At 45.0% G+C, this 27,810-nt stretch overlaps 4 protein-coding genes across 5 annotated transcripts; 2 read left to right on the top strand and 2 right to left on the bottom strand.

Moving 5' to 3' along the window:
* Window positions 1-1,786: 1,786 nt before the first annotated feature.
* has3 (hyaluronan synthase 3) lies at window positions 1,787-6,704 on the top strand. The gene is made up of 3 exons (XM_064930082.1): window positions 1,787-2,437; window positions 3,178-3,279; window positions 3,403-6,704. The coding sequence occupies exons 1-3, from the start codon at window positions 1,787-1,789 to the stop codon at window positions 4,330-4,332; spliced, it is 1,683 nt and encodes a 560-aa protein (XP_064786154.1). The 3' UTR covers window positions 4,333-6,704.
* Window positions 6,053-8,551, bottom strand: chtf8 (CTF8, chromosome transmission fidelity factor 8 homolog (S. cerevisiae)). Its single transcript, XM_064930083.1, has 3 exons — window positions 8,324-8,551; window positions 7,475-7,592; window positions 6,053-7,367 (listed from the first exon to the last, which is right to left on the bottom strand). The coding sequence occupies exons 1-3, from the start codon at window positions 8,347-8,349 to the stop codon at window positions 7,134-7,136; spliced, it is 378 nt and encodes a 125-aa protein (XP_064786155.1). The 5' UTR covers window positions 8,350-8,551; the 3' UTR covers window positions 6,053-7,133.
* A 61-nt stretch (window positions 8,552-8,612) lies between these two features.
* Window positions 8,613-16,786, top strand: LOC135509430 (U3 small nucleolar RNA-associated protein 4 homolog). The gene is made up of 17 exons (XM_064930081.1): window positions 8,613-8,715; window positions 9,082-9,250; window positions 9,429-9,617; window positions 9,731-9,815; window positions 10,188-10,277; window positions 10,452-10,663; window positions 10,864-11,038; window positions 11,147-11,238; window positions 11,325-11,421; window positions 11,572-11,636; window positions 13,698-13,820; window positions 15,030-15,186; window positions 15,320-15,426; window positions 15,544-15,639; window positions 15,820-16,005; window positions 16,198-16,308; window positions 16,461-16,786. The coding sequence occupies exons 2-17, from the start codon at window positions 9,092-9,094 to the stop codon at window positions 16,575-16,577; spliced, it is 2,061 nt and encodes a 686-aa protein (XP_064786153.1). The 5' UTR covers window positions 8,613-8,715; window positions 9,082-9,091; the 3' UTR covers window positions 16,578-16,786.
* A 146-nt stretch (window positions 16,787-16,932) lies between these two features.
* Window positions 16,933-27,342, bottom strand: wfdc1 (WAP four-disulfide core domain 1). Of its 2 annotated transcripts, none has more exons than XM_064928949.1 (7): window positions 26,773-27,342; window positions 19,487-19,685; window positions 19,230-19,313; window positions 18,997-19,137; window positions 18,863-18,913; window positions 18,698-18,763; window positions 16,933-18,188 (listed from the first exon to the last, which is right to left on the bottom strand). In XM_064928949.1, exons 1-6 carry the CDS (start codon window positions 26,881-26,883, stop codon window positions 18,699-18,701), a joined length of 651 nt encoding a protein of 216 aa, XP_064785021.1. In that variant the 5' UTR covers window positions 26,884-27,342; the 3' UTR covers window positions 16,933-18,188; window position 18,698. The 2 variants fall into 2 exon arrangements, with proteins under 2 accessions (XP_064785021.1, XP_064785020.1); XM_064928948.1 differs by having other exon boundaries at window positions 16,933-18,170.
* Window positions 27,343-27,810: the final 468 nt, after the last annotated feature.

Genomic DNA, 27,810 nt, shown 5'->3' with positions numbered 1-27,810 from the left:
TATTCATCGGTTGTGCAGTCCAACGTGCAGTCCCCCCCCCCACAAAAGTGAATGTGGCCCTCTAATTAGTCTGTCTGCCTGCCTGTCATCTCCTGTATGCCCAGGGGGCATTAATGGCGTGCTGGCTGCCTCACACTCTTATTGTCCCCCATGGTCCCCAGATCATAGACTGGCCCTCAGAGGGGAATAGTTACTGTATATGTGTTGTCAGTAGACACTGAATTAATCTGCACTCACTTTCACATAAGCAATTCTAGATGCAATATCAGGCATGGTGGAATATTAATGGAATAACGTAATATTATGGAAATTCTGTTCAGGTAGTGTATTACTTATCCTGGTGGTGTACAGTATTGACAATGCCTACAAGTAGCTTACAGAGTATTATTACATTGAATGCAGGTTGTATAGAAAAGATGAGTGGTAAACTGCCTGAGGACCATGATGTAAATTCACTTTATGAATTCCATTTCTGCCAATGCTTTCCCTACAAGTGGATGTTATGATATGAGGTCTGTGAATGAAGGCCGTCTTTCTCCAGCAGAACCGAAGCAGGGGGCACAGGGAGGTAATTTCATCAATGAACGGGGGGATTGTCCTCCATTCTGGCCACTCCTGAGTGCCTTCCAAGCCCTGTCTGGTCTTTAATTAAAGTAATTAACCTGGGGGAGGGGGAGGGAGGGCAACAGCAGATGTCTAACTCAGTGAACTGGTCTCATTTTCATTTAATGTTTAAAGGTTGTAAATGGCTATGTTGTTTCCCCATGTTTATTCAGCTTTCTGTAGGTGGGGTCATTTCATTTGGAATTTTTGAGATAATGTTTAGATCTTCATATTTACATGTTTAGTGTTATGAACAATGGATATAGTTATTTATGTTTCAGAAGAAGACTGGTTATGAAGAGTGTGACAGATAAGACAGGAAAATTCAATGTGATGACGTTGAATCAAAGTTGAGAACTTATTGAATTTGTAAAAAAGTCATTAAAGTAAGGGATGACACACAACAACTTTTCTCTTCCCCCCCTTCTGACACCCAGGTGGCGTCACACATCAAGACTGAGCTGCTCTTCCTCCCAGGGAAGACCTGCCTGTTCCAAGACCTCTCCATCACAGTTGACAACTCCACTAAAGGACCATGGTACTTGGCTACAGAGCAGCAAGAGGAACTTCTCCTCTCTACCTTCAGGCTATGCTCAAACCCTACACCCCAACCCAAGCACTCTGTTCTGCAACCTCTAGTCTCTTGGCCCTCCCACCCCTTCTGGAGGGCAGCTCTCGCTCAGCCCAGTCCAAGCTCTTCTCTGTCCTGGCACCCAAATGGTGGAACCAGCTTCCCCCTGAAGCTAGGACAGCAGAGTCCCTGCCCATCTTCTGAAAACATCTGCAACAACCCTACCTCTTCAAAGGATATCTTAAATAATCCCACAGCCCCCCAGACTTGTGAACTAACATTGGCATTGTTTCCCCCTTAATAGGTCTGACTTTGCTGAAAGACACTTTATTGACGAACAATGTGCTTGTCTTAAGATGAATGCACTGTAAGTCGCTCTGCATCAGAGCGTTTGCTAAATGACTAAAATGTAAATGTAGTCTTTTTTAACCTAAATCCATTGACGTGGTTCCATTTTTTTTTCTTTCACATTGAATTCATGTTAGTTGACAACTCAACCAAATGTAAATAAAAACTAGACTTTGAATGTCTGTGCACAGTGGATGAGCTCTGTCTTTCGTCCATCAGTTCTTTCTGGAATCATGAATCCATTCCCTCTCTTGTTCCCTCCAGATGCCCTCTCGCTGTAGGACTGTGCTGCATATCGTGACGACCACCCTCTTTGCCGCTGTGGTCCTTTTTGGGATCCTGCTGGCTTACGTGACTGGCTACCAGTTCATCCACACAGAGCAGCACCACCTGTCTTTCGGCCTGTACGGAGCCATCCTATCTCTGCACCTCTTCCTCCAGAGCCTGTTTGCCTTCCTGGAGCACAGACACATGCGCAGCCCCGCCCAGCCCCAGCACCTGCGGCGCTCTGTGGCCCTGTGCATCGCTGCCTACCAGGAGGACCCAGACTACCTGAGGAAGTGCCTCCGCAGCGTGCGCCGCATCTCTTTCCCCGGCCTGAAGGTGGTGCTGGTGGTGGACGGGAACAGGCCGGAGGACGGCTACATGATGGACATCTTCCAGGAGGTGATGGGTGGAGCGGAACAGGCCGGCAGTGTGGTGTGGAAGGGGAACTACCACAGTGACGGGGGCGGGGGTGGAGGGGTGGGCGGAGGGGGGGCCAGAGCAGCGTCCCTGCATGCGGAGGAGGCTGCACGTGTGGCCAGGCTGGTGAGAAACTGTCGCTACTCCTGTATCATGCAGGAGTGGGGAGGGAAGAGAGAGGTGATGTACACAGCTTTCAAAGCCCTGGGAGACTCTGTGGACTATATGCAGGTAAGTCTCTCTCAGTGGTTGAATTTTGCATCAGTGTGTCATCTGTCCTGCTTGATAGAAATAGGTAATCTAACCTCATTGTGACTGAGTCTCCACAGACATTGGCACAAGGCCTTGTTTTGATGCTCTTCGATTAGTGAACAATATCACAAATCTGCGAACACGTACACACATGCAGACACACACATATACTCACACACACACACAAACACACACCCTTTTATTACACATTATAGCAAGAGACTGATATTTCTGTGTTGCTCCTGGGCTTGTGGATTGTTATAAAAACAAAGATGCAGATTGAGACATACACAGTGCATTACTGCATTGTCAGGGTCAAAGTTCAGTTGTTCAGCTGACCCTCACCTGTGTGCTTCTGGAACACCTGTGTGCTGTCATCAGTCTCTAAATTATCTCAGGTAACTTGAGTGGCATCTGATGAAACACAATGGAACTAAAACACCTGCTGTGGCCCTAGGCTGCCGTCCTGAGTATTTCTCAATCATCAATAGACAGTTAATCACTTGTTTGTTAATGTAGACCAGTGTGTATTGTAAACATACTGTATGATCCCAACAGCTATCGTAACGTCAATAGTAAGATCAATGCCCTATTGTGTGATGGATTATCAAATCAGATTAATCCACTGTCTAAACCAATACACATTACCACCAACTTGGCTTCATGTCAGTTATATATATAAGGGTAGAAATAAGGCCTCCATGTGTGTGCCATTGCAGGTGTGTGACTCAGACACAGTTCTGGACCCAGCGTGCACCATAGAGATGCTGAAGATTCTAGAAGAGGATGCAAAGGTGGGGGGAGTAGGTGGAGATGTTCAGGTGAGAGACTTCTTTCTCCAAGAAGACCCTTCACAATGGTGTTATTGTCTTCCTTCCTATACTAGTACACTGAATCAATCATCTGCAACAGTTTCTCCTATCCTCTTATTGTTTTCCCTTCAGATCCTGAATAAGTATGACTCGTGGCTCTCCTTCCTGAGCAGTGTGCGTTACTGGATGGCCTTCAACGTGGAGCGGGCCTGCCAGTCCTACTTTGGCTGTGTGCAGTGTATCAGTGGTCCCCTGGGAATGTACCGTAACTCCCTGCTGCAGCAGTTCCTGGAGCCCTGGTATCACCAGACCTTCCTGGGCAGCAAGTGCAGCTTCGGTGACGACCGCCACCTCACCAACCGCGTGCTCAGCTTCGGCTACAAGACCAAGTTCACCGCACGCTCCAAGTGCCAGACTGAAACGCCAACGCGCTACCTCCGCTGGCTCAACCAACAGACCCGCTGGAGCAAGTCCTACTTCAGGGAGTGGCTGTACAACGCTCTCTGGTTCCACAAGCACAGCCTCTGGATGACCTACGAGTCTGTGGTGACAGGCTTCTTCCCCTTCTTCCTGGTTGCCACAGTGGTCCACCTGTTCTACCGTGGGCGCCTGTGGAACATCCTTCTCTTCCTTTTGACAGTGCAGCTGGTTGGCATGGTGAAGGCTACCTACGCCTGCTTCCTGAGGGGCAGTCTGGTCATGATCTTCATGTCTCTCTACTCCCTCCTCTACATGTCCAGCCTGCTGCCAGCCAAAATCTTTGCCCTGCTCACTATCAACAAGGCTGGCTGGGGAACATCAGGGCGGAGGAAGATTGTGGTGAACTTCATTGGGGCAGTGCCTGTCACAGTGTGGGGGGCTGTGCTGCTGGGTGGGGTGGCATACACCATCTACTGTGAGACCCAGGAGCCCTTCAGTGAGACAGAGAAAGCCCTGCTCATCGCTGGGGCCATCCTGTACGCCTGCTACTGGGTCATCCTGCTGGTTCTTTACCTGGCTATAGTAGCCAAACGCTGCAACAAGAGGGAGGAGCAATACCACCTGTCGTATGCAGAGGCATAAGACATGAATCAATTATCAGTTTCAATGGTGCTGCTGGAACAGCTGAGCCAGTCTTTGGCCCCACCCCTCTCATGCCATTCTGTCTCCATGGTGCTAAACCTCTGGTTCTAAGGGACATATGTGGTATGAATGTGTTGTAGAGTGCTCTACCAGTGGTCATGAGTTACAAGGGCATGGTGCTTTCCATAGATATAAAGCACATTATCATACAACCCGTTTACAACAGATTGTAAGAGCTATGACACAGGACTGGGGGTTTGGGCTTATCAAAACAAGTATATGTGTCAGTATGAAGCAGTGTTGATATGTCTCCAGCCTGAGTTGTTTGACTGAACATAGAGACAGTAAGACACATGTACGGAGGGCCCTCTTTGCCTCAATCAGGTGACACAATGATCTACAGTTGTATTTCTTTAATACAGTAATTTAAAGACAATCCAATATTTATACATAACTCATAAATACATTTTTGGTGCTGTTGAACAGTGCCCAAGATAAAAGTTTAGCTCATATGGTAATAGTCTAATCTTCCAATGCCTGCAAGGATATTTACATCCAATTGAATGAGTCAGATAATTTTGTGTGGGCATTTTATTGTATGAGTGCCACATTGTATACACATTACATACAGTATCAATGCTCATTACAGGATATCATTTACCAACTGAGGATAATCCACCATTCATTCCATCATGTTAACTGCTATGACCAAAGACCACTTGTTTTTTGACGCATGCCTGACCATTAGTATAATGCAAGTACTAACTCCACATTGCTGTTATTAGTTGTTAAATCCAGAATAAGAAAATAGAAAACCATGATCCCCTTTTAACAAGGCCATTGGTATTAGTGTAGGTGCCATGTCTAAGTTGACATGTTTTTGTTGTTGGAGAATGAAGATACTGTCGTGGAAGTTTCCACTCTTGTGCTTTTTAAGTTGTGTCAATATTATTTTATTCAGTGAGAATTGCATAACTTGAAAGTGCAAACAAGACACAAGAAACAACGCTTGTGTACAGGGTTGCTCAGCCTCTGGCGCAGTAGGTCAATTTGACGGTACAGTATATTTCCATGACCACACAGAGGAGATCAAAGGTGATATGACTTTCTTTCCTGATTGCTGTTGTTGGGGCTCAAAACTGCAACCTCAACATTAGCCAAAGGAATCATGTTTCCCTCTACTTTCAAGGGTGTATGTAATGTGACTGTGTAATAAGACTCACAGTGGTATAGATATTGGGATTACATGAAGAAATTAGAGGCATAAATCAAATACAGAGATGACTGCGATTGATGTTGTATGGTGTGTAGATATCATATACAATATTTGTTATAGTATTTGTTATAGTTATATTTGTCATGCCGTTTTTGATTTCCTTGATACTTCCTGCCTCTGATGTACACTCAGACCCTTGAGCTGTGACAGTTTCCGACCACTCGTGTTTGACAATAAGTCAATGGGTCTCATAACGCTGAGTGACAGTAGATGTCCACCCATATTTTGTAGGTATATCTTACATGGAAAAACTTTATTATAATAGAACTTGTTTGAATATAATTATAGAACTATTCAATAAGTCTTAACGTGACTTAAAATCGATACCAGAATGTTCTAGGCATTCTCTCAATGCCGCAGAACAACTGTTGAGCCTAACCAAAAAGCCATGGCAGCTCAGCTCATACATCATTCAATGTTTACAAAAGGCAATGTTTCAAAGAATTTTGCAAAGTAATATATTTTCTGTATTGAACATTTACAAAGATATTTTGAAGATGCATTAAGAATGATGGGGTGAAGAACAGGCTTATATTTAAAAGGAATTGTGGAGTTCTGACATTTCATGAAACAGCTGTTTACATCATGTTTATAGTATGATGTAGCTAGCACATCATGGTAGGTGAATTCAGTGTGGTTTGTCTCTAGAGCTCAACATTGCTACACTTGTATTTGTGAAGTTACATGGATGAGAGATAAGACTTATTTTATATTACCATTTAGGGATGATATGTAGATTTAGAACAGGTAGGTATAACTGTCATGTAGAAGTAATTAACCAACAGATAACATTTCTAACAGTAGCATGGTAAAAAAAACTATTTAAAAAAACTCTCAGAATCAAGCAACAGCATATGGCTATTGATACACAACATAACACATATAGTTTTACTGGTATAGAATAGCTGAAAATAAAGTATTGTAACCACCCATGTATTTCATTATGAACATATTTAAATACAGTATAAAATACATGTTTTTGGAAAAAGGTTTTGTATTTAAATTTCAATCAGAACATTTATTTTTTACACTTGTACAGCGGTTGAAAAACTGTATGTTTTTGTATCTGAATAAAAACATGCTCATTCCACTGTCATACTGATTTCTTTCCCATCTGAAAATAAACACAGTACAAATGGCATATCAACACATTAAATCATGTCACAAAAATGCAAAAATGATTGAAATATCTTGACTTTACTAATACACCACCGCATACAGCAAATTCGAGGAGCATAACCACTTACATATCTAAACAAACACAGTCTAGTTCCAGTGGTCGATAACCTCAAGCCAGAGGAGTGTGTCCCAAATACAGTCTTGCACTGTGTGCTCCATACTTGAGGATTTGAAGTCATTAAGAGAGCAGCATGTACTTTCTTCCCACAAGAGGTGACCAGGGTCATTAGGCACAAAACGGAACACTGAAACAAAGAGGGACAATCTGAACTTGTCAAATTTGTCAGTAAAAAGGGTTTTGAGCCCTAATGACAGTGAGCCCTAATGCAAACGACCAAGTACTTTACTACACTTTCTTAGGCACATTAGTGATGATGGGCTTTGGGCGAGTCTTGAAGATTAGCTTCTTCTTGATGAGGGCGGCGACAGAGTAGGTGGTGGGGTTCTGATGGTTGGTTTCCATGGGAACCTCGTCCCCCTGCGGGAGGCCGGAGTGTTTCATCAGGACAGCGAAGGGCTTCTCCAGTTTGACCACCTTTCCATAGAGGATGTGGTGTCCCACGATGAGCACAGGCACACCCTGGGGGAGGGGATACAGGTGAAGACAAAAAACATCTCAGAGTGGAAAGAGGTGAGGTAAGAGAAGAGTGTACTAACACTATATTATAGTGCCATGTTGTCCTGTACCTCTTTGGTGTAGAGCAGATCTCCCATCAGGTTCCCAGCCAGTCCAGAGTTCTGCCTGGACACCATCTCCCCCTGGAGTTCAACCAGAAGCCACTCAGCAGGACCAGCCCCATCCACACTGGACAGGGATGGATAGGGGAGTAGAAACAGACGTACTCACCAATTACATAACTCGACATCAAGCAGTCACTAAACATAAATTAATCTTTAACACACTACAACAGACTGATTGACACACATGTTTTATTTTTTTAACCCTCATTTTACCAGGTAATTTGACTGAGAACACATTCTCATTCACAGCAACAACCTGGGGAATAGTTACCGGGGAGAGGAGGGGTGTGAATGAGCCAATTGTAAACAGGGGATGATTAGGTGGCCATGATGGTATGAAGGCCAGACTGGGAATTTAGCCAGAACACCAGGATTAACATCTCTACTCTTACAATAAGTGCCATGGAATCTTTAGTGACCACAGAGAGTCAGGACACCTGTTTAACCTCCCATCTGAAAGACAGCACCCAACACAGGGCAATGTCTCCAATCACTGCCCTGGGGCATTTGGGATATTATTTTAAACCAGAGGAAAGTGTGCCTCCAACACCACTCCCAGCAGCATCTGGTCTCCCATACAGGGACAGACCAGGACCAATCCTGCTTTGCTCCATAAGAAAGCCAGCAGTGGGATGCAGGGTGGTATACTGCTGACAGATCTAACTCTGTTCATTAACATCTTATGAAATTAAATACATAGCTAGGTAAGGTACACTATTCTGAATCAATGTTTTATACTGCGACAAGACAGACAGAAGCCGTGTAATAAGAATTCAGATGATTGACAAGTCTTACCTTGAATTTATGATTATTTGAACCATCGTACTGCTCGCAGAAATATAACTAAAACACAGAGGGGGTGAGGATAAGAAGAGAGATGCAACATAGGCAGCTCTGGATAAGAGCGTCTGCCAAATGACTTAAATGTAAATGTTAACTAGACATTGTTAGGTACATATCATAATGCGTTAACGCTTATTCTGTCTTTGACAAATCCTGATCGTTTTCATGTTTTTCCCGCCAGCAACATGTACCACCTTCTTCCGGCGCACAGTCGCGTCACTCACATCTAGGGTTTCCGGTTCAAAGGTGTCCAACGTGGTGTTTGCTGTAATTCAACGTTTGAAACTCTTAGCAATGAACGTTTGGTGAAAGTGAAGAAAATACTAAAGAAGGGGGTGATACAAGTAAGCGTATTTGTTTTACTCTTTCTATGTTCAATATATATCGGTACTTGCCAATAATGTAATTTTTTGTTGATAGGCATGTTCTTGTCTTTCAGTGTAACGTTACAGCGAGCGTAGCTAGCTAACCGGCCAAATTGTGAGCTAGCAATCTAACTTTAGTTAGCTATCTTTATCCATGTAGGCTAGTTTTGTAGTTGATAGTTATCTTGTTGCGGCTTACATTTCAAATTATATATTTAACATGATGGTCGTTTATCCGCTAACTAGTTATTGTAACTAAGTCCATCAACGTGAGCTAACATTACTGTTTTCCATGCAAAACTGTTCATCCTCTTTTTAATTTTTAACATGTATCTGTTTTCTTAGATACGCAACAATGGGGGAGTTCAAAGTGCACCGGGTTCGGTTTTTCGACTACATGCCCACAGCGATCAGAGCCATGGCATTCAATGCCCACACAGAGAGACTAGCCCTTGCACGAATGGATGGGAGTGTCGAGATTTTCAACTTCACTGACCACTATTTCCAGGAAAAAGTTAGTAGCTTACTTTATTATTTTATGGCATGTTCAGAATGTAAAGAAACATTTTGTTTGGCCATTACATTCTAGCACATTTAAAAAACTTCGAACCTCTCTCGTTTGGCCATTGTTGACAGAAATTGCCTCAGTGTGGTTGCTAAACTTGCCATTAACACTTGTTTTGGATCTGCAGGTTATCCCAGGGAAAGACTCCCGATCCATCGAGTCTCTGTGTTGGGTTGGAAGACGCCTTTTCAGTGCTGGCCTGAATGGAGAGATCACAGAATATGACCTGGAAAACCTAAGACCCAAGTACTCCCTGGAGGCGTATGGGGGCCCCATTTGGACCATAATCAGCAATACTCAAGGGACACAATTAGCGGTCAGTTACCCCTCTAGAATCAATGTATTTTCAGAAATATTCCAAGTATGCCTGCTGTATATGTATTTATTTTGCTATTAAAACAATGTAAATGTGCGTTTTTCACCTGTTAGATTGGATGTGAAGATGGGACAGTGAAGTTGTTTGAAGTACTTGAAGAGCACATACAGTTTGAGCGCAATCTGGACAGACAGAAAGGTAAGAGAAACGGTCCTTCTGATTTAATTGTCAAAAAATGTGTTCCTTCCTTAGATTGCAGCCTTTCTTATGCTATATAAGGGGCGGCAGGGTAGCCTAGTGGTTGGAGCGGTGGACTAGCAACCGGAAGGTTGCAAGTTCAAACCCCCGAGCTGACAAGGTACACATCTGTCGCTCTGCCCCTGAACAGGCACTTAACGCACTGTTCCTAGGCCCGCATTGAAAATAAGAATTTGTTCTTAACTGACTTGTCTTGTTAAATAAAGGTAAAATATGGGCATCCTCACTCACTGTCAATGGGATTAGGGACATTGCCAATGAAACCTCTTGTTGTAGTGCAGCCCTGTTAAACATTCTAATCCTGTCTTTCAGGTCGCATCATATCCCTCTCCTGGCACCCCTCTGGCACACACATCGCTGCTGGCATGATGGACATGATCCGTGTCTTTGATGTTCCAACTGGTGAGCTATGATCTACTTTGAATAATCAGTTTACATTCGAAAAGTAGTGTTGAATTCATACTTGTTCCAATGGGCCAGTGAGGTTGTGGTGTTATGTTGCAGTCTTTGTCAGTCCTCTGATGTCCATGTAGCTACTTGTAGTTTGATCCTGACCCCTAGTGTTTGTTGTCTCAGGTCATGCCGTACAGAGGCTCCTGGTGGACCGGGGCTTTGGAGGCTCTAAGAGTCGGGAGACAGTAGTCTGGAGCGTGGCCTTCCTGTCAGACCATACTGTCGTCAGCGGGGACTCTGCTGGGAAGGTCCAAGTCTGGGACGGACACACCGGCACTCTTGTCAAAACACACCTGGTGACCAAGTGGGATGTGCTGGCACTGTCTGTCTCTAAGGTGAGAGGATATTCTCTGTGATGGACACCTGGCGTTAACAAACATCTTATCTCTCCTTCCGGATTGGCGCACTCTATTTTTATTCAGAGGGGAGAGAGCAGGGTGACATGTTTGAAGGCATGTATTTGTTTGACACAACTACTGTTTATGTTTCACTAGAATGGAGCTTCCTTCCTGACTTGGCTGTGTGTGATTGACAGGACGAGAGCAGTGTGGTGGCAGGGACGTCAGAAGGCACTGTGATCCAGTTCCAGTTCATTGCACCTACTCTGCATCAGCAGCAGGACAAGGAGTGGGTCAGAACCAGGACCTTCAAGAACCACACGCATGATGTCAGAGCCCTGGCTGAGATCGAGACCGCCATCGTCTCTGGAGGTCGGTACTACTGCTCAAATGGAGGAAGATGAAATGCTACTGTAGTACAATAAATGTTGCTTTATATTGACTGCATAAAGACTCATTCTGGATACATTATTTTCTCAGGCATGGATACCCACCTTGTAGTGAGACCCCTCTTGGAGAAGTTTGATGAGAAGTCACACGCTTCAGGACTTCGGAAGATCCACTTTCCCCACGTGAGTACAGAAATGGCAGAAATTACTAATTATTATAGAATTGCCTTTAGGCTGGGTTCGATCCTGTTTTGTTGTTTTTTCCCCAGCGGAATCTGGTATCCTGTGCGAAGAAGGCAGGACTACTGCTCTTCCAGTTCCCTGGTCAGCTGGAGCTGTGGAGACTGGGAGATAGTGATGGACATGGTGAGAACCACACACACACTGTCTAGGAAGAGGCGAGAAATAGAGTCAATATCGTTGACTCCTTCAAACAAAAGGCAGTGGTCATCACACTTGTCTAGTAGGTATAGTTGTTGTGTGCAGTATTTGACAACTCATCTGTCTTCTTTTCAGGGAAGCCAGGAGACCGCTTGCCTCTGAAGAGGAAGCCGGAGAAACTCCTCCTTCTGAAGAAAAAGGTAGCTATGTGGCTCCTGCATATCAACTTGATCAGTAGAACCATCTAAGATCACCCGACCCTCTAGCCTTTCCTCTTAGCTTATCTGAGCACAGTATACAGTGAATCTGAGTGGCATAGTCTTGAGTTTATAAACTCAGCAAAAAAAATAAACGTCCTCTGACAAGGCTATTGAGATACAGAAAATGTAGCTAAATCAACGTTTTCCCTTATGCTCTGGGGAAATTTGACCCGAAATAGAGTTTGAAATCACTAAAATACTATTTTAAGTAATTTTTCCACCAAACCAAATATTTGTATGAACATAAGATTCAACAACTGAGACAAACTGAACCAGTTCCACAGCCATGTGAATAACGTACATTTAATAATGTACAAAGGGGGGGGGGGTCAAAAGTAGCAGTTAGTATCTGGTGTGGCCACCAGCTGCATTAAGTACTGCATAGCATCTCCTCCTCATGGACTGCACCACATTTCTTGGGGGAATGGCCCTAGTCCTCACCCTCCGATTCAACAGGTCCCAGGCGTGCTCAATGGGATTGAGATCCGGGCTCTTCGCTGGCCATGGCAGAACACTGACATTCCTGTCTTGCAGGAAATCACGCACAGAACAAGCAGTATGGCTGTTGGCGTTGTCATGCTGGAGGGTCATTTCAGGGGTACCACATGAGGGAGGTGGATGTAACGCACTGCGTTGAGATTGCCTGCAATGACAACAAGCTCAGTCAGATGATGCTGTGACACACCGCCCCAGACGGACGGGCCCTCTACCTTCAAATCGATCCCTCTCCAGAGTACAGGCCTCGGTGTAACACTCATTCCTTCCAATGATAAATGCGAATCCGACCATCACCCCCGGTTAGACAAAACCACGACTCGTCAGTGAAGAGCACTTTTTTCCAGTCCTGTCTGGTCCAGTGACGGTGGGTTTGTGCCCATTGGTGACGTTGTTACCTTTGATGTCTGGTGAGGACCTGCCTTACAACAGGCCTACAAGCCCTCAGTCCAGCCTCTCTCGGCCTATTGCGGGGACAGTCTGAGCACTGATGGAGGGATTGTGCGTTCCTGGTGTAACTCGGGCAGTTGTTGTTGCCATCCTGTACCTGTCCCGCAGGTGTGATGTTCGGATGTACCGATCCTGTGCCGGTGTTACACATGGTCTGACACTGCGAGGACGATCAGCTGTCCGTCCTGTCTCTCTGTAGCGCTGTCTTTGGCATCTCACGTTACGGACATTGCAATTTATTGCCCTGGCCACATCTGCAGTCCTCATGCTTCCTTGCAGCATGCCTAAGGCACGTTCATGCAGATGAGCAGGGGCCCTGGGCATCTTTCTTTTGGAGTTTTTCTGAGTCAGCAGAAAGGCCTCTTTAGTGTCCTAACTTTTCATAACTGTGACCTTAATTGTCTACCGTCTGTAAGCTGTTAGTGTCTTAACGACTGTTCCAAGGGTGCATGTTCATTAATTGTTTATGGTTCATTGAACAAGCATGGGAAACAGTGTTGAAACCAGTTTCAACTACCTGAGCCCTAGGACCATGCCCCAGGACTACCTGACATGATGACTTCTTGCTGTCCCCAGTCCACCTGACCGTGCTGCTGCTCCAATTTCAACTGTTCTGCCTCATTATTATTCGACCATGCTGGTCATTTATGAACATTTGAACATCTTGGCCATGTTCTGTTATAATCTCCACCCGGCACAGCCAGAAGAGGACTGGCCACCCCACATAGCCTGCTTTCTCTCTAGGTTTCTTCCTAGGTTTTGGCCTTTCTAGCGAGTTTTTCCTAGCCACTGTGCTTCTACACCTGCATTGCTTGCTGTTTGGGGTTTTAGGCTGGGTTTCTGTACAGCACTTTGAGATATCAGCTGATGTACGAAGGGCTATATAAATAAATTTGATTAAACCCTTTACAATGTGATCTGATGACTTGTAAAAAGTCAAAATATCTTATCTTTGAAAGACAGGGTCCTGAAAAGAGGACATTTATTTTTTTGCTGAGTTTATAATGTTATATAAATGCTTTTTAACTGTAGTATTGTTGTGACCTTTGCCCCCAGGGTGAAGATCATATCTGCTGCAGTGCCCTGTCCTCCTGTGGAGGATGGCTAGCTTATTCCACCGTGTCCTGCGTGCGTATCTACAGGCTGCAGACGGACAATAATAACATCAGTATTACCAAGGTATTACCAAATCCTGAGAGTGGATAAAGTCAACCTTCCTCGCCTCTACTGTATCATGCGTGTCGCTCTGGCAGTAGTGGCAATGACAACAAAATGTATTCAAATATTGAGATATTTCTTCTACTATTTAATCTCTGGTTATGAACTGATTTCCCCGATTGTGATCTAAAGTCAACTAAGTCAATATTCCAGGATTGATTTCTCATTGTTTGACTAATTCATAAGATCCTGTTCTTGTTGATTGTCATTTGAGCTTGTGGAATCTGATCATGGATTGTGTTTAGTTTTCCCAGGGACGGTGATATTTGCAATCATTCAAATTGACCAGCCATTATTTCTATGCCATTATTAATTCATCCCAGGGGTGTTCGACGGGGTTGAGGTCAGTTCTTCCACCCCGATTTCGAAAAACTATTTCTTTATGGACCTCACTTTGTTCATGGTGGCATTGCCATGGTGAAACAAGAAAGGGCCTGCCTCAAACTGTACACATGAAGTTGGAAGCACAGAATTGTCTAGAATGTCATTCTATGCTGTAGCATTAAGATTTCCCTTCATTGGAACTAATGGTCCTAGTCTGAACAATGAAAGCAAAAAACAATTAGACCATTATTCCTCCTCCACCAAACTTTACAGTTGGCACTATGCATTCGGGCAGGTAGCGTTCTCCTGAGATTCGTCCGTTGGACTGCCAGATGGGGAACTATGGTTCATCACTCCAGAGTTTTACACCACTCCAGCCGACGCTTGGCATTGCGCATGTTGATCTTAGGAGTGTGTGCGGCTGCTTGGCTATGATAAGCTATTGACACAGTTCTTGTGCTGAAGTTACTTCCAAAGGCGGTTTAGAACTCGGTAGTGAGTGTTGCAACTGACACACATTTTACACATTTCCACTTCACAATAACAGCACTTACAGTTGACTGACAGCTCTAGGACAGAAATTTGACAAACTGACTTATGACGGTGCCACGTTGAAAGTCACTGGGCTCTTCAGTAAGGCCATTCTACTGCCATGTTTGTCTCTGCCGATTGTATGGCTGTGTGCTCGATTTTATACACCTGTCAGCAACGGGTGTGGCTGAAGTAGCCGAATCCACTGATTTTGAAGGGGTGTCCGCATACCTTTGTGTGTATATATAGTGTAGGTTCAGCAATATTTTATTTTTAGAATATATTTGAACTACCTCACTTGTCTTCCCCTCCCAGGGATCCAAACTCCCAAAGGCTCTATGCTCTGCACACCAGCTCTGCTTCTCCTCGGACTCCTCCAAGATGTTTGCTGCCTCCAGCCAATCATCAGTCCTCGTTATTGCTCTTACCCAGTCTGAGTGCAAGTATGTGCACACCCTGAAGCCCAAGTCAGGTCAGTGGATCCTCCGATATGTCACCTCAGTTTGGTTGTTCTTCACTGGAAAACCATAGCTTTCTTTTGTATAATTCCGATTCTAAACTCTGATTGTGGCAGCATGGTCTCACTCTGACGTTTCCTTCTCCAGGGTCCAGGCAGCCCATTCACCTAATGACTACCAGTGTAGATGGGAAGTGGCTGGCGGCCGCAAATAGTGACTGTGAGATCCACGTGTATAATCTACAGAAACTAAAGGTGGGTAGGTTTTCCAGCCAAGCTCTACAGCTGCTTGTTAGACTACAAGTAACACTGTAAAAGTTGTATAATCTTCTACCAATGACAGCCGCTCATGGCCCTGTTCTTGTGTTCCAGCTCCATTGTATAGTACCTGTTTATGGTTCCTGTCCCAGTGCCATGGGGATCCACCCCACCACCAACAACATGACAGTGGTGCACGCTGACCAACAGGTAAACACCATGCCATCCCCTCACATTGCTGCCACTGCAGTTGTAGATATTAGTATCTCTCAATTATACCTTTTACACGATTGATCTTGTTGAAATTGTTGTCATTTCCCCTGTAGGTTTAGGATTTAGTACTCTTGACACGTGTAGTTATGCTGACTGTTCTGTGGTGCATGTCTGTAGTTATTTGAGTACTCTATAGTGGAGAAGCAGTACACAGACTGGAGCCGAAAGCTGCAGAAGCAGGGGCTCCACAACGTGTGGTTGGACCGGGACACACCCGTCACCCACGTGACCTTCAACCCGAAAAACCCAAATCAAGTTGTCCTGCACGACATGCACATGTTCTGCATAATCGACCAAAGTCTGGTAAGAAACCTGCATTTCCCATAGGCATCCCCCTTTTTGTTTTTCTTTCAAGTGTTTATTCATCAATGTCCTTGTCATAATGGCCTTATTGGTTTTAGTGGCCTAGTATGGATCATACTGAATGTATCATTTAGAAATACACCTGCTGTAAGTGGCCTGTGAGGTTAACGCTGTCCCCTTTTCCCCCCTCAGCCCCTCCCTGACCAGAAGACCCAGTTTTACAATCAGATGACCCTCAGGAGCTTAACAGAGCAGGAGAGGCCCAGTCACCTCCATGCTTTCAAAATATGCAAAACCTTCCAGGTGAGTCTCCTCTTTTTGGCCAGGTAGAACCCAAACTGGGACAATATCAGGAATTCTGTTGGATATACAGTGATGTTTAAATTCAGTAAATATAACAGGTCAAATCAGTATGTTTTATTCATGTGTCTGTTCCTATGATATGTCCTGTGTAGGACCTGCTGTGTGTGAGCCTGTTGGATGACCAGTCTCTGGTGGTGGTGGAGCGCCCTCTCCTGGCCATCACATCTCAGCTGCCTGCTCCAGTCCGACAGAAAAAGTTTGCAACATAAACATGGCCGAGAAGTGTGCTTTTATGTTTCTGTGGCTGCACTTCAATTCTCTAACCTTCTCCCCGAGGTGGACATACATTCATTGGATTTAAAAAGAATGCCATTTCAGGGAGCAGGGGAGGGAATCGGAACACCGCCTGTGTCTTCACCCCTGACCCTTGCTTTGTAAAGACTGTTTGATACGTTAATAAATGAAATATTTACTGTAATGTACAGACTGTTTTGTCATCCACCCCAAGGTAGTCACCTAAGGTTAGCAAGAATGGTAAATCGTGCTTTTGCGTTAATGGTTAGGTTTTAGTGTAACGTTTCGCAGTTATTTAGGTCTGTACAATAATGTGAATAGCAGACCATGCCTCAAACAAAGTTTATTTAGAATACACAAAGCAACATTACAGCACCAGTTTGACAACATTTGGATATCACTGTTTCACTCAGAGTTACATCTTGTTCATACCTCTAGCTTATTAGTTGTGTGATTCAGTCTTTGTGTGTAGACCCGCTTATTGAAGAGGCAGCCTTGGAACTGAGCACCATTTCATTTAGTACTCAAATACAGACATGGACTCCTAACCACTCACTGTTTATGATACTAAAGCACATTTTTGTGAAAATACTGGATGGAATAGGATCAATTTGATTCACTTTCGATAGTTTGAACTGTTCGATGTTCTGAAAGTGGTGTGATCATTGGTGTAAGGCCTAGCTTGCTCTCCTACTATGGTATACAGGCTTTGTTCAAGCTGTCAGTAGAGTGGAGGGTAGTTGTGAAGTTATTACATGAATGTATGGAGTCTGTTTGTGGTTCTGGTTGACCCCCAGCTGTTTCTGGGTTTTCAGTCTGAGAACCATAAACCCTGTGTGTTTATGGGACCTTCATCCTGCTCGCCTGAAGGGTGAGTGGGCCAACAGCAGCACATGGTTCTTATTTTCTATTGACCAGCCCTCAATGGGCCTCAGGTTAGGATTCAATGTCTGGGTTTACACAGGCAGCCCAATTTTGATATTGTTTCCACTAGTTTTGAGCAATCGCATTTCTTTTCACAGATCTTTTTCAGAGCTGATCTGATTGGTGAAGATGCTTATTAGTTGAATAAACATGGATCTGCCTAGGTGGCGGGTGTGTGTGTGCATCAAGTTGTGGAGTGTTTTGCAGTGGATCTACTTAGATATTATGTATAGAATAATGGAATGTTTTTTTTTTCCAGTTTGAGATGGAAAGAAAAGTGCTTTGATGTTTACTGTCATACCTTTCTCTGCTTCAACCATAACGCCATTATTCTTTACCCATGACTAAATCACAACACGTTTCTGTGTGTGTGTGTGTGACTCTCTCAAAGTAGTGTATTATGTGTTAATCCTGCCTGGACCATTATTACAACAAAAGTGAGTATAACAGTTAGAGAAGAGGTAGGAAATGTAGGCTTGTTTTCTTCCTTTTCCCAGGCCAGACATGAGAAATGTAACGCTCCGTGAGGTTACCAGGTCTGGTTTGGTTGTGTTCTGTTGACCTGGTCTGGTTGTGTTCTGTTGACGAGAGGTTTGGTATCTGGGCTCTGATAGCTGAGGTTCTGTGGAGAGGTATCCGATGCTCTAAGGAAAGACATTGATCTGTTGTGATGAGTATGAGCATTTAATATCTGTCAGAAATTGTTATTATAGATTGTTAGATTGTCCTCTGATAGCTCTGGTATAGGCAAAACATTTTGATGAGGGGAAAATCGATACTGTTACATAGAGCAATATTATTTTGGACAATATATATTTTTAGCTGGTGCTAAATTGACTGTACCTGTGCCAAAATGCTTGTATTTTTCATCCTATAGCTTCTTCTCCATCTTTTAAAATAGTGAGCCAACATGTTTTCAGGTATTTCATTTCCATGATTGATCAAAACAAATGTACTTATACTCTCTCTAGTCTCTCTGCAGCAGACATACAGAGAGCAATATCTTTGGAACATCAAATCATAATACATATTGTATTGGCACCTAAATATGGTGATAATATCATATAGTGAGGTCCCTGGTAATTCTCAGCCCTAGCAAATAATATAGGCTATATTATGTCCTTTTTGTTTTTCTAAATGCCATCTAGTTTTCTATCCCAGTAAGACCTACCTCATCCCAGATGTTTGTGGTGGTGTTTCTCATAGGCCACAGCATTATTAGAGCTGCTTCCAGTTCCTATGGTGGAGAAATGACAGGCATATAAGAGACCCCAATAGTTGATCCAAATGCAGTAATAATGATTGAGTATACAGGACAGTTGGTCATCACACCTACCCAAGTAATCCTTATAGTCCTTGTAGGACTTTTGCCTCATGGGACGTCCGTCTGGAAGAGAGCGAGCACCTCCAGTTAGTTTATGGCAGTTTTTAGAATTACATTGCATGGGTGTTAACTGAATCTGACCTTACCAGAGTTACCACGCGACTTGATGCACTGTCCCCTGTTGGGGATGCCAACGGCGGGGTTTCCTTGGTTGATGATGTGGCACTCGTAGCCCGTGGGACAGTGAAGGGGCTCGTCACCATCTTCTGTGGTGCTGCATGCCTCCGCTAGAGGGAAGGGGACACACAGGTCAGAGGTCAACTAAACACATACTGATGATGTAGACTTCAGGTGGGTTTAATGGTTCCAGGCTACTCACCCTGCAGTACCTCCTCTGGACCGTCTAGAAGCCAGCCATTCCCTCCCAGCCACCGAGGCTTGGGTTGAACCAGCCAGTCCAGCACTGGTCAACACAAACACACGTCATTAGAAAGTTTGATCCTAATTATATCGTCAGGACTTTAATGCATATCCTTGTGGTTAGAACCATGCCCATGCTATATATGACCATGTGTGTTGTCAAATGGGTCGATAAGTATGATTTTGTTTACTGTATACTAGATCTATGGTGCTCACCTGGTGGTGGCTGCACTGACTCCAGACAGGCGTAGATGCAACCGTTGTAACAGCAGCGTTTGTGGCGCTCACACTCTGAGTCAGAGCGGCAGCCGGGCACCTCGCAGGCCCGCTCCGGTAGCATCTGAGGTGGGGGTGGGCAGCGGTCGTTCTTCTGGTGCTGGGTGGACTGGGACTGCTGGTTCGGATACTCATAGTCCTGAGATGATTTAGATAATTACTTTCTTGTTTTCACAGAAATTTGCTGAAATATAAAGAGACCTGGATCCTTTACAACATAATAGCTATTGTAGGCCTACAAAGATAATGGCAAGTGTGCTTGTCCTATCCTTTTGACCAGCAGGTGGCAGTAACTGATTTATGTATCATACTTGGTGCAACATTATCCATCAGCTTCTTCTATTTCTTATGTTTTCAGTGTAATGTAGCTGTCATGCCTGCCAGTACTCTAAAAATGTGGGGGGATGAAGAATTGAAGAGTAACTCAATATGGAGGGAAATGGGGCTGTGAACATGAGCCAGAGATCTCCACAAGTGATACACTGTCAAGGAGGTCCTGCCTGCCTCAAACCCACACACATTCTCCACCTCTCCTGAACAGTGGTGGTCTGTGATTGTTTCTCAAACCCACACACATTCTCCACCTCTCCTGAACAGTGGTGGTCTGTGATTGTTTCTCAAACCCACACACACTCTCCACCTCTGCTGAACAGTGGTGGTCTGTGATTGTGCCTCAAACCCACACACATTCTCCACCTCTCCTGAACAGTGGTGGTCTGTGATTGTTTCTCAAACCCACACACATTCTCCACCTCTCCTGAACAGTGGTGGTCTGTGATTGTGCCTCAAACCCACACACATTCTCCCCCTCTCCTGAACAGTGGTGGTCTGTGATTGTTTCTCAAACCCACACACATTCTCCACCTCTCCTGAACAGTGGTGGTCTGTGATTGTTTCTCAAACCCACACAAATTCTCCACTTCTCCTGAACAGTGGTGGTCTGTGATTGTTTCTCAAACCCACACACATTCTCCACCTCTCCTGAACAGTGGTGGTCTGTGATTGTGCCTCAAACCCACACACACTCTCCCCCTCTCCGGAACAGTGGTGGTCTGTGATTGTTTCTCAAACCCACACACATTCTCCACCTCTCCTGAACAGTGGTGGTCTGTGATTGTGCCTCAAACCCACACACATTCTCCCCCTCTCCGGAACAGTGGTGGTCTGTGATTGCTCGTAAAGAGCTTGTGAAACACTTACATAATCAGATCTGTAATACAGCCATGACTGTGCTTACTGCTTTGCTTGGTTCAATTAGCTACAACTATTTCCATGCACCCATGTGGTGAACTTCACCCATTAGAGGCTGCATTTCCTGTAAACTCTGGGGGAGGTCATAGGTCAAACACAGGTTTATTTAAGTTTGTGGTCACTGTATGTGATGTGCATTCAACCACACCACTTTCCTCATATTTTCTAGTGTTATTCCACAGAGGAGCTGCTCTGGCCCAGCAGTAGATCCAGTGAGGTCAGGTTTCCAGTTGAGGTATTGTACAGTGCCAACCAGACTCAATCTGGGAGGCTCACTCTGCCAATACAAATTCCTCTGCTCTATCATCCTTCATCAAGCAGTAGTTAATCAGAATTCAAATATTCCGCATTGTCTGGCCTAGAGAGAACCAAAGCCCATCTATAGCATGGAGCTCCATAGCAGATACTGTAAACTCAGGTGTGCATTCTGCTACTCACGTAGTGGATGCCCCCTCACTAATTAGTTAATGTGCTTGCAGACTGATCAAAATAGTTAAAACTGCAATGTTTATATGGCAGACTAAGCAACTGCTCTTCCAAATCAATCGTAAAAATGAAAGCAAATGTTTGGTATGGGTGTTTGTGACACACAGAATGCATATTTGTAATAAACACACAAATCGTTTGCTTCATCAGCTGCCAGCCTGGTGGGTGGGGTGCCGGGTCTCACCATGGCTTAGTGACTGAATCAACTTGTGGCGTTGGTGTGGCAACACACAGAGGCACTACTTTTTGGCCCTCCCTGTCAGTGTGACCACAGTGCGTCCTCAGGCTGTGCCTTGGTTAGGGTATTGATCTTGATTTGACGCCAATTGACTACGTCTTAGCACCACTTCCAGATTGTTTATGTACTTTACAGTGATTCACCTTCCTCAAAGTTAATCTTTTGAGCTCTTGGCTTCATCAGGGTTCTCTTCATATTGAGAATGTGTGCTTTTAGCAGCCATGGTCTACGTTGGCCAGATTGGAACAAGCATCTCTCAGATCTTCTGACTGTCTCCTGAGGGTTTCTAGGCCTAGTCATATTAACCTAACCTATAGTATCTCAAAACCAGTGGAAAGGTGAAAGAGAAGCTAATCAAATGTCATAATGCTGTTCAGTCTACAAAGTGATTCTAATCCTATAAACACATGATTATCACCCGCCACCTAGGCAGACCAATGTTTCTCCAACTAATAAGTATTTTCACTAATTTCTTTTTACCTTTATTTAACTAGGCAAGTCAGTTAAGAACAAATTCTTATTTTCAATGACAGCCTAGGAACAGTGGGTTAACTGCCTGTTCAGGGGCAGAACAACAGATTTGTACCTTGTCAGCTCGGGGATTCGAACTTGCAACCTTGCGGTTACTAGTCCAACGCTCTAACCACTAGGCTACCCACCCTAACCAGGGATGCAAAGTAGGCCATTCACTTTCATCCTCATGTCATCCTATATCTTTACAAATGCAACTCCACGTTTAAAGTACAAGAGTGAGACTGATTATCTCTGTGAATGGCTAATGTGAGTTACAGTGACCATCAGATCTCAGTAACAGAGGAAGTAGTGTCTGGATCCTGTCTGTCAGTCTATCAGTCTACCTGTCTGAGTGCCAAGCTGCCCTACCCTGCGATGCACTGTGCCGTACTGCATGTGTCTGTTTTATGTTCAGTCCCACATTGTTTATTTATTGTTTATTGGTATCTTCCTGCTGTGCCACAGAGATGCCGGCAGCCCTGTTATACTGGTGTTTACTAGGAGCATTGTCTTCCAGGGCAGGTTTTTCAAAGCTGAGCGCTGCAGCTGTGGTCTAGAGCAATCAGAAACCAAATTTGGCTGCAGACTGCGATGTAAACTGTGATCAGGCCATTGAGGTCTGTATTGTATCTAGTTCTTAGATCTGACACTTCCTGATTCCGAGAACTCCAGGAAGCACACCATGCAGCCTCTCCAGTGACTATGTGTAATGTGATACTATCATACAGCTCAAATGGATTGCACTGATTATTTCATACTAGTCACACGTATGGCCATGCTATTTGGATCGGTATCTCCTCCTTTCTCATGTAATATAACTACATGCATTATCCAGCCTCCTTTTCATGCAGAGTTCTCCTCTGTGCTGTGAAAGGTCTCTAGACCAGCCTTGCTCTAGACTTTGTGTGGCCCCTGGGCACTTAGTTCATTTCCTGCACCGACTCTGACTGACAGCTGGCAGGGTCTGACCTTAGTCTATAAATGAATTGTAGCTATGTTCCGGCATCCTGACCATCCACTCATGAAAAAATTGGCCTGCGGCTGAATCTAGTTGATGGTGTACAGTAACGTCCTCACATCATCTGACTGGGATTAACGTTCAGAATGCCTATCAAAGTCCACATCACCTGACCACCTCTGCCAGTGGACTGAGTGTATTAACTCTGACCTACCCAGCAGTATCGTCAAACCAAGTATAAAACATACCTTACCTCCTGTGGATTTCTTCCAGAACATTTTTTCCAATATATTACTGTATGGCAAGGCCATATGTTTTGTAATTATTACGAATATTTTCAATTTTTGTCCTACTCATAGAGTGTTATTTACTGGCTACAATAGAGGGATATATTGAGTCCAGCCATTTTGGAATAGCCTATATACTGTAAATGAACTTGGCCACCATGCTGGAATGTGCAAAGGTAGGATGCCTGTTCCAATTCGGTTCATTCTGATGTTTTAGCACACAGACAGCCCAATTCCATGGGATTCATTCCCTTATAGCTCCCATGGATAAAGAGCTGTAGCTGTAAGATGGTAAACAGATGTGTAAGAATCACCTGGGGAGGACATAAAATGCTGAGAGAGGCCAAGGCAGATGGGCCAGAGCAGAAACAGAACAGGAAGGCCAAGGATTTGCTGAGCATCTGCAGGCCCAATCTAATTTCAGAACCTGACAAAAGCCTGTCCCCATCGAGGGAAATTAATGGAACTGTACAGATTTAGTACAGTTGAGAACATCACAAACATTCCTACATCCCCCTGGATGGGACACAATAAGAGGAGTGTTACTCCAAAATTTGCATCAACATTCTCTGGGTGCTGTCTAAGCAGTGGCAGCTGTGGTTATTGAAATGCTCGCCCCACGCTAGCAGAATGTTTGCATGTTTCTGGCTGTGCTGGCCGGCTGCTCATTCTACTTTGCTGGTCTGGAGGGAGAAAGAGAGCTGCACCTTGTGCCCCTCTGCCTCCTGCACCTCTCCCATCTTTTCCCTCCCTCCTCCCCTCCCTCTGTCTGCTGCTCTCACACAGGAGCCCCTCTGTGACAATGGCCATGCTCTGTTTCTCTGTGGTCTGTCTTCTGCATGACTGTCTGTCACTCCTCCACTCCTCACACAGCCTTCATGAAACCATAGTGCTGCTATTGCTAAGACTGAGCACACTGAAAGGGTTTACATGAATAAGATGCCTGGGCTTTTAAAAGCTGTGTAATGATTGAATGACGAGGGCAATGATATTGACAATAGCTTATAAATGGCCTCACAACAAGGTGTCCATGCAGTCAATACTGAGTTCATGCCTCATCCATTAAACACCACTCTGTGGGCACTCTAATGGAGAGGGGTCACTTGGGGCTGCCTGGCAATGGGATGAAATCATTTAATTAGTCCAATTAATTTGAGTCATCTCACTCAAGAACTTTGGCACTTATGAACTTTGCAGTTTAAACTGCAATTACAGCGGAACAAAGTGCCAAAAGGATTTGACCCAGTGCCCCAGTTCTGGACTAATCTGAGCCAACACTACACCACGACTACTGACCTGAGGTGACCCAGTGCCCCAGTTCTGGACTAATCTGAGCCAACACTACACTACGACTACTGACCTGAGGTGACCCAGTGCCCCAGTTCTGGACTAATCTGAGCCAACACTACACTACGACTACTGACCTGAGGTGACCCAGTGCCCCAGTTCTGGACTAATCTGAGCCAACACTACACTACGACTACTGACCTGAGGTGACCCAGTGCCCCAGTTCTGGACTAATCTGAGCCAACACTACACCACGACTACTGACCTAATGGGACAAGATAAGATTGCAGCACTGAGGAGGGTGTGCGTCTTGTCGGTTACTGTTCGAATTTGTTTGCTCAGAATGTCAGGGCAATAATTTCCTTTGACCGACAAGCACTTCTGGATCCCTTACCATCGGGCAGAATGTATCAAAGGATGAGGTCTGACACAAACAGGCTCAGAGACAGTTTCTATCAACAAGCCATCAGAGACAGTTTCTATCAACAAGCCATCAGAGACAGTTTCTATCAACAAGCCATCAGAGACAGTTTCTATCAACAAGCCATCAGACTGAATACTTGAAATGGACTGACCACCTGCTCTTATTCTCCGCACCATAACACACACACACGCACACACACACACAACGTAGATACTCATTTCAGCTCTAACTATCCCCCACCTTTTGGTTAAGCCCTCTCTTCCTGATCCACCGGGTGTCTCCTGTGCTACACACACATCACAACTGCTGTAACCAGACACTTATTACACTGCTCAGTTTATATACTGACCCCCACCCTCCCCAATACATGTGTAAATATTGGACTATATATTGTGCCTTCCTCTATTATAATATTAGGTTCTACTGAAGGAACCATTTCGTTGGACGTTGTATACTATGCGTATCCCATACATACTGTACGACTAATACAACTTGAAACCTGAAACCGACTGCCATCCACTGTACGGTAAGACAACTCAAATATTTAAACTAGTCGGATAAGCTCACCTAACATCATGCAACCATTACTGGCTTATTCAGACAAAAAAGAAAGGCAAGGGAAGGGAAGGCAACAGGTGTTGCACATGCTGGTGACATGGAGTTGTGAATGAAGAGTGAAGGAAGTGAAAGAGGTGGAAGGCTTGGAGAATAAAGCATTAGGTCACAGCAACCTCAGCATGTTCCAATTAAAGTGGCTTTGAAGCAGCGTCCTTGAAGAATGTCAGTTTGGCCATCCGTCGTGAGGGAGGGAGAGAGAGAAAGAAAGAGAAAGAGAGAGGGAGAGAGGGGGAGGGAGGGAGGGAGAGAGAGAGGGAGAGGGAGAGAGAGAGAGAGAGGGAGAGAGGGAGTGAGGGAGGGAGGGGGAGAGAGGGAGGGGGAGAGAGAGAGGGAGAGGGAGAGAGGGAGGGAGGGGGAGAGAGAGAGAGGGAGAGGGGAGGGGGAGAGGGAGAGAGGGAGAGGGAGAGGGAGGGAGGGGAGAGAGAGAGAGGGAGAGAGGGAGGGAGGGGGAGAGAGGGAGGGGGAGAGAGAGGGGGGGGGAGAGAGGGGGGAGAGAGAGAGAGGGAGGGAGGGAGGGAGGGAGGGAGGGAGGGGGAGAGAGGGGGGGCACCATAGTGCACCGGCCCTCGTTAACTATGATCAATCAAACCTGCACTGAGCTGAGTTAACGAGCTAAGGCCCACTGAGTTCCTGCCCCAATAACCCTAACATCCTTTACACCAGGTTCACACAAACACATACACTCGTACCGCACACACACGCATCCTGCTCTGTACCTTCAATTTTGTAGTCTTGTGAGAGTTTTTTTGATAGAGTTCAAGAACATTACTCAGTACGTTTATCTTCAGACATACACACCTCTACTGAGCTCTACAACAGAGACATAGTCACATCACTGTTTACACCCTCCTCTCACCTCAGTGCCAAAACTGTTTTCAGTGTGAAACCTTCAAACTACACCCCTCTGACACCCTGCTAAACAGAGTATGTATTGTATTTACACCAGCCTTTCCCTCTCTCTTCGCACACACACACACACACACACACACACACACACACACACACACACACACACACACACACACACACACACACACACACACACACACACACACACACACACACACACACACACACACACACACACACACACACACACACACACACACACACACTGCTGCAGAAACAGTGTAGGTACTCATATCAGCTCTAACTAACCCCCACCTTTTGGTTAAGCCCTCTCTTCCTGATCCGCCGGGCGCCTCCTGACCCACAGGACAGCACCAGCATGCAGAGCACCAGCACCAGCGGTGTCCGGACATGACAGCCAGGCATGGTCTAACACGGAACTCTTCCTGTACTCCTCACACTGTTTCCTCTCTTCTTCTGACACTCCTTGTATTCTGTATTGTATCCTTCTTCTTTGGAGTTTAGAAAAGGTGGCCTGTTTTTCTTTGTATGTCTTATGTTTTATCCTTCCCTCCAACGCTGTGTTGTTCAGTCCAGTGCTTGGTATTCCTTATTGGGCCGGTATTGAGGCAGGGGCTCCTGTTCTCGTGTTCCTGTGAAGCCAGCGATTACACAAGCTCTGCTACAGGACAAGTCTTTATAGCCATGTGAGCAGGGAAAACTGCAAGGGAAAATCAGGAAGAGGAACGGAAAGGAGGAGAAAGAATGAATAGAGCTACTGTGGAGAGAAAAGGAAAGAGAGAGATAGTTAGGGGAGTCAAGGAGAGGAAGTGAAATGCAGCTGTCTGTGCATCAGGAGAGGGTTAAATCGGTCTGCTGGCACGACAAGCACGTCTGCCTATGACTGAGCGAGGGAGGGAGGGAGGGAGGGAGAGCGGGAGGAGGGAGCCCTAAGGAGGGAGGGGAGAGAACAGAAGACCGAAAGATGTGTAGAATGAGACATTGTTGCCCCATGTGTCTGTAACTAGAGAGAGAGATGGAGAGAGAGACATCCATCCTTGAGTTTGGGTATATAGTATTTGTCTTTGGGAATGTACTGTATGTGTTAAAAAGAGTAGGAAAAACATTGAGGGCTAATTCTGACAGCATATAGTACATTTCCAGTATGGAGTTATGTAACGCGGTTCTTCCTAGGAAGGAGAGGCGGACCAAAATGCAGCGTGGTTATTGTGATACATCTTTAATAAAGATGAAAATAGAATAATATACAAAAACCAAGAAACCGTGAAAAAAACAAACAACGAAAACAGCCCTATCTGGTGCAAACACAGAGACAGGAACAATCACCCACGA

The sequence above is a fragment of the Oncorhynchus masou genome, chromosome 22, assembly GCF_036934945.1.
Source record: "Oncorhynchus masou masou isolate Uvic2021 chromosome 22, UVic_Omas_1.1, whole genome shotgun sequence".
In the NCBI taxonomy this organism is placed as follows: domain Eukaryota; kingdom Metazoa; phylum Chordata; class Actinopteri; order Salmoniformes; family Salmonidae; genus Oncorhynchus; species Oncorhynchus masou.
The sequence above is the reverse complement of the archived record's forward strand: the minus strand, read 5'-3'. Positions and strand labels throughout refer to the sequence as shown.

Bases quoted from the DNA above. Each gene is read 5' to 3' on its own strand.
- has3 (XM_064930082.1), top strand. From the start codon at position 1,787: ATGCCCTCTCGCTGTAGGACTGTGCTGCATATCGTGACGACCACCCTC. The intron at 2,438-3,177 runs GTAAGTCTCTCT...GTGCCATTGCAG, and splicing joins ACTCTGTGGACTATATGCAG to GTGTGTGACTCAGACACAGT. The intron at 3,280-3,402 runs GTGAGAGACTTC...TTTTCCCTTCAG, and splicing joins GAGTAGGTGGAGATGTTCAG to ATCCTGAATAAGTATGACTC.
- chtf8 (XM_064930083.1), bottom strand. From the start codon at position 8,349: ATGGTTCAAATAATCATAAATTCAAG. The intron at 7,593-8,323 runs GTAAGACTTGTC...ATCCCTGTCCAG, and splicing joins CAAATAATCATAAATTCAAG to TGTGGATGGGGCTGGTCCTG. The intron at 7,368-7,474 runs GTACAGGACAAC...CCCCTCCCCCAG, and splicing joins ATCTGCTCTACACCAAAGAG to GGTGTGCCTGTGCTCATCGT.
- LOC135509430 (XM_064930081.1), top strand. From the start codon at position 9,092: ATGGGGGAGTTCAAAGTGCACCGGGTTCGGTTTTTCGACTACATGCCC. The intron at 9,618-9,730 runs GTCAGTTACCCC...TTCACCTGTTAG, and splicing joins CTCAAGGGACACAATTAGCG to ATTGGATGTGAAGATGGGAC. The intron at 10,278-10,451 runs GTGAGCTATGAT...TTGTTGTCTCAG, and splicing joins TGTCTTTGATGTTCCAACTG to GTCATGCCGTACAGAGGCTC.
- wfdc1 (XM_064928949.1), bottom strand. From the start codon at position 26,883: ATGCCTGGCTGTCATGTCCGGACACCGCTGGTGCTGGTGCTCTGCATG. The intron at 19,686-26,772 runs GTGGGGGTTAGT...AAATCATCTCAG, and splicing joins AGAGAGGGCTTAACCAAAAG to GACTATGAGTATCCGAACCA. The intron at 18,764-18,862 runs GTAGGTGTGATG...TCTCCACCATAG, and splicing joins GGACTATAAGGATTACTTGG to GAACTGGAAGCAGCTCTAAT.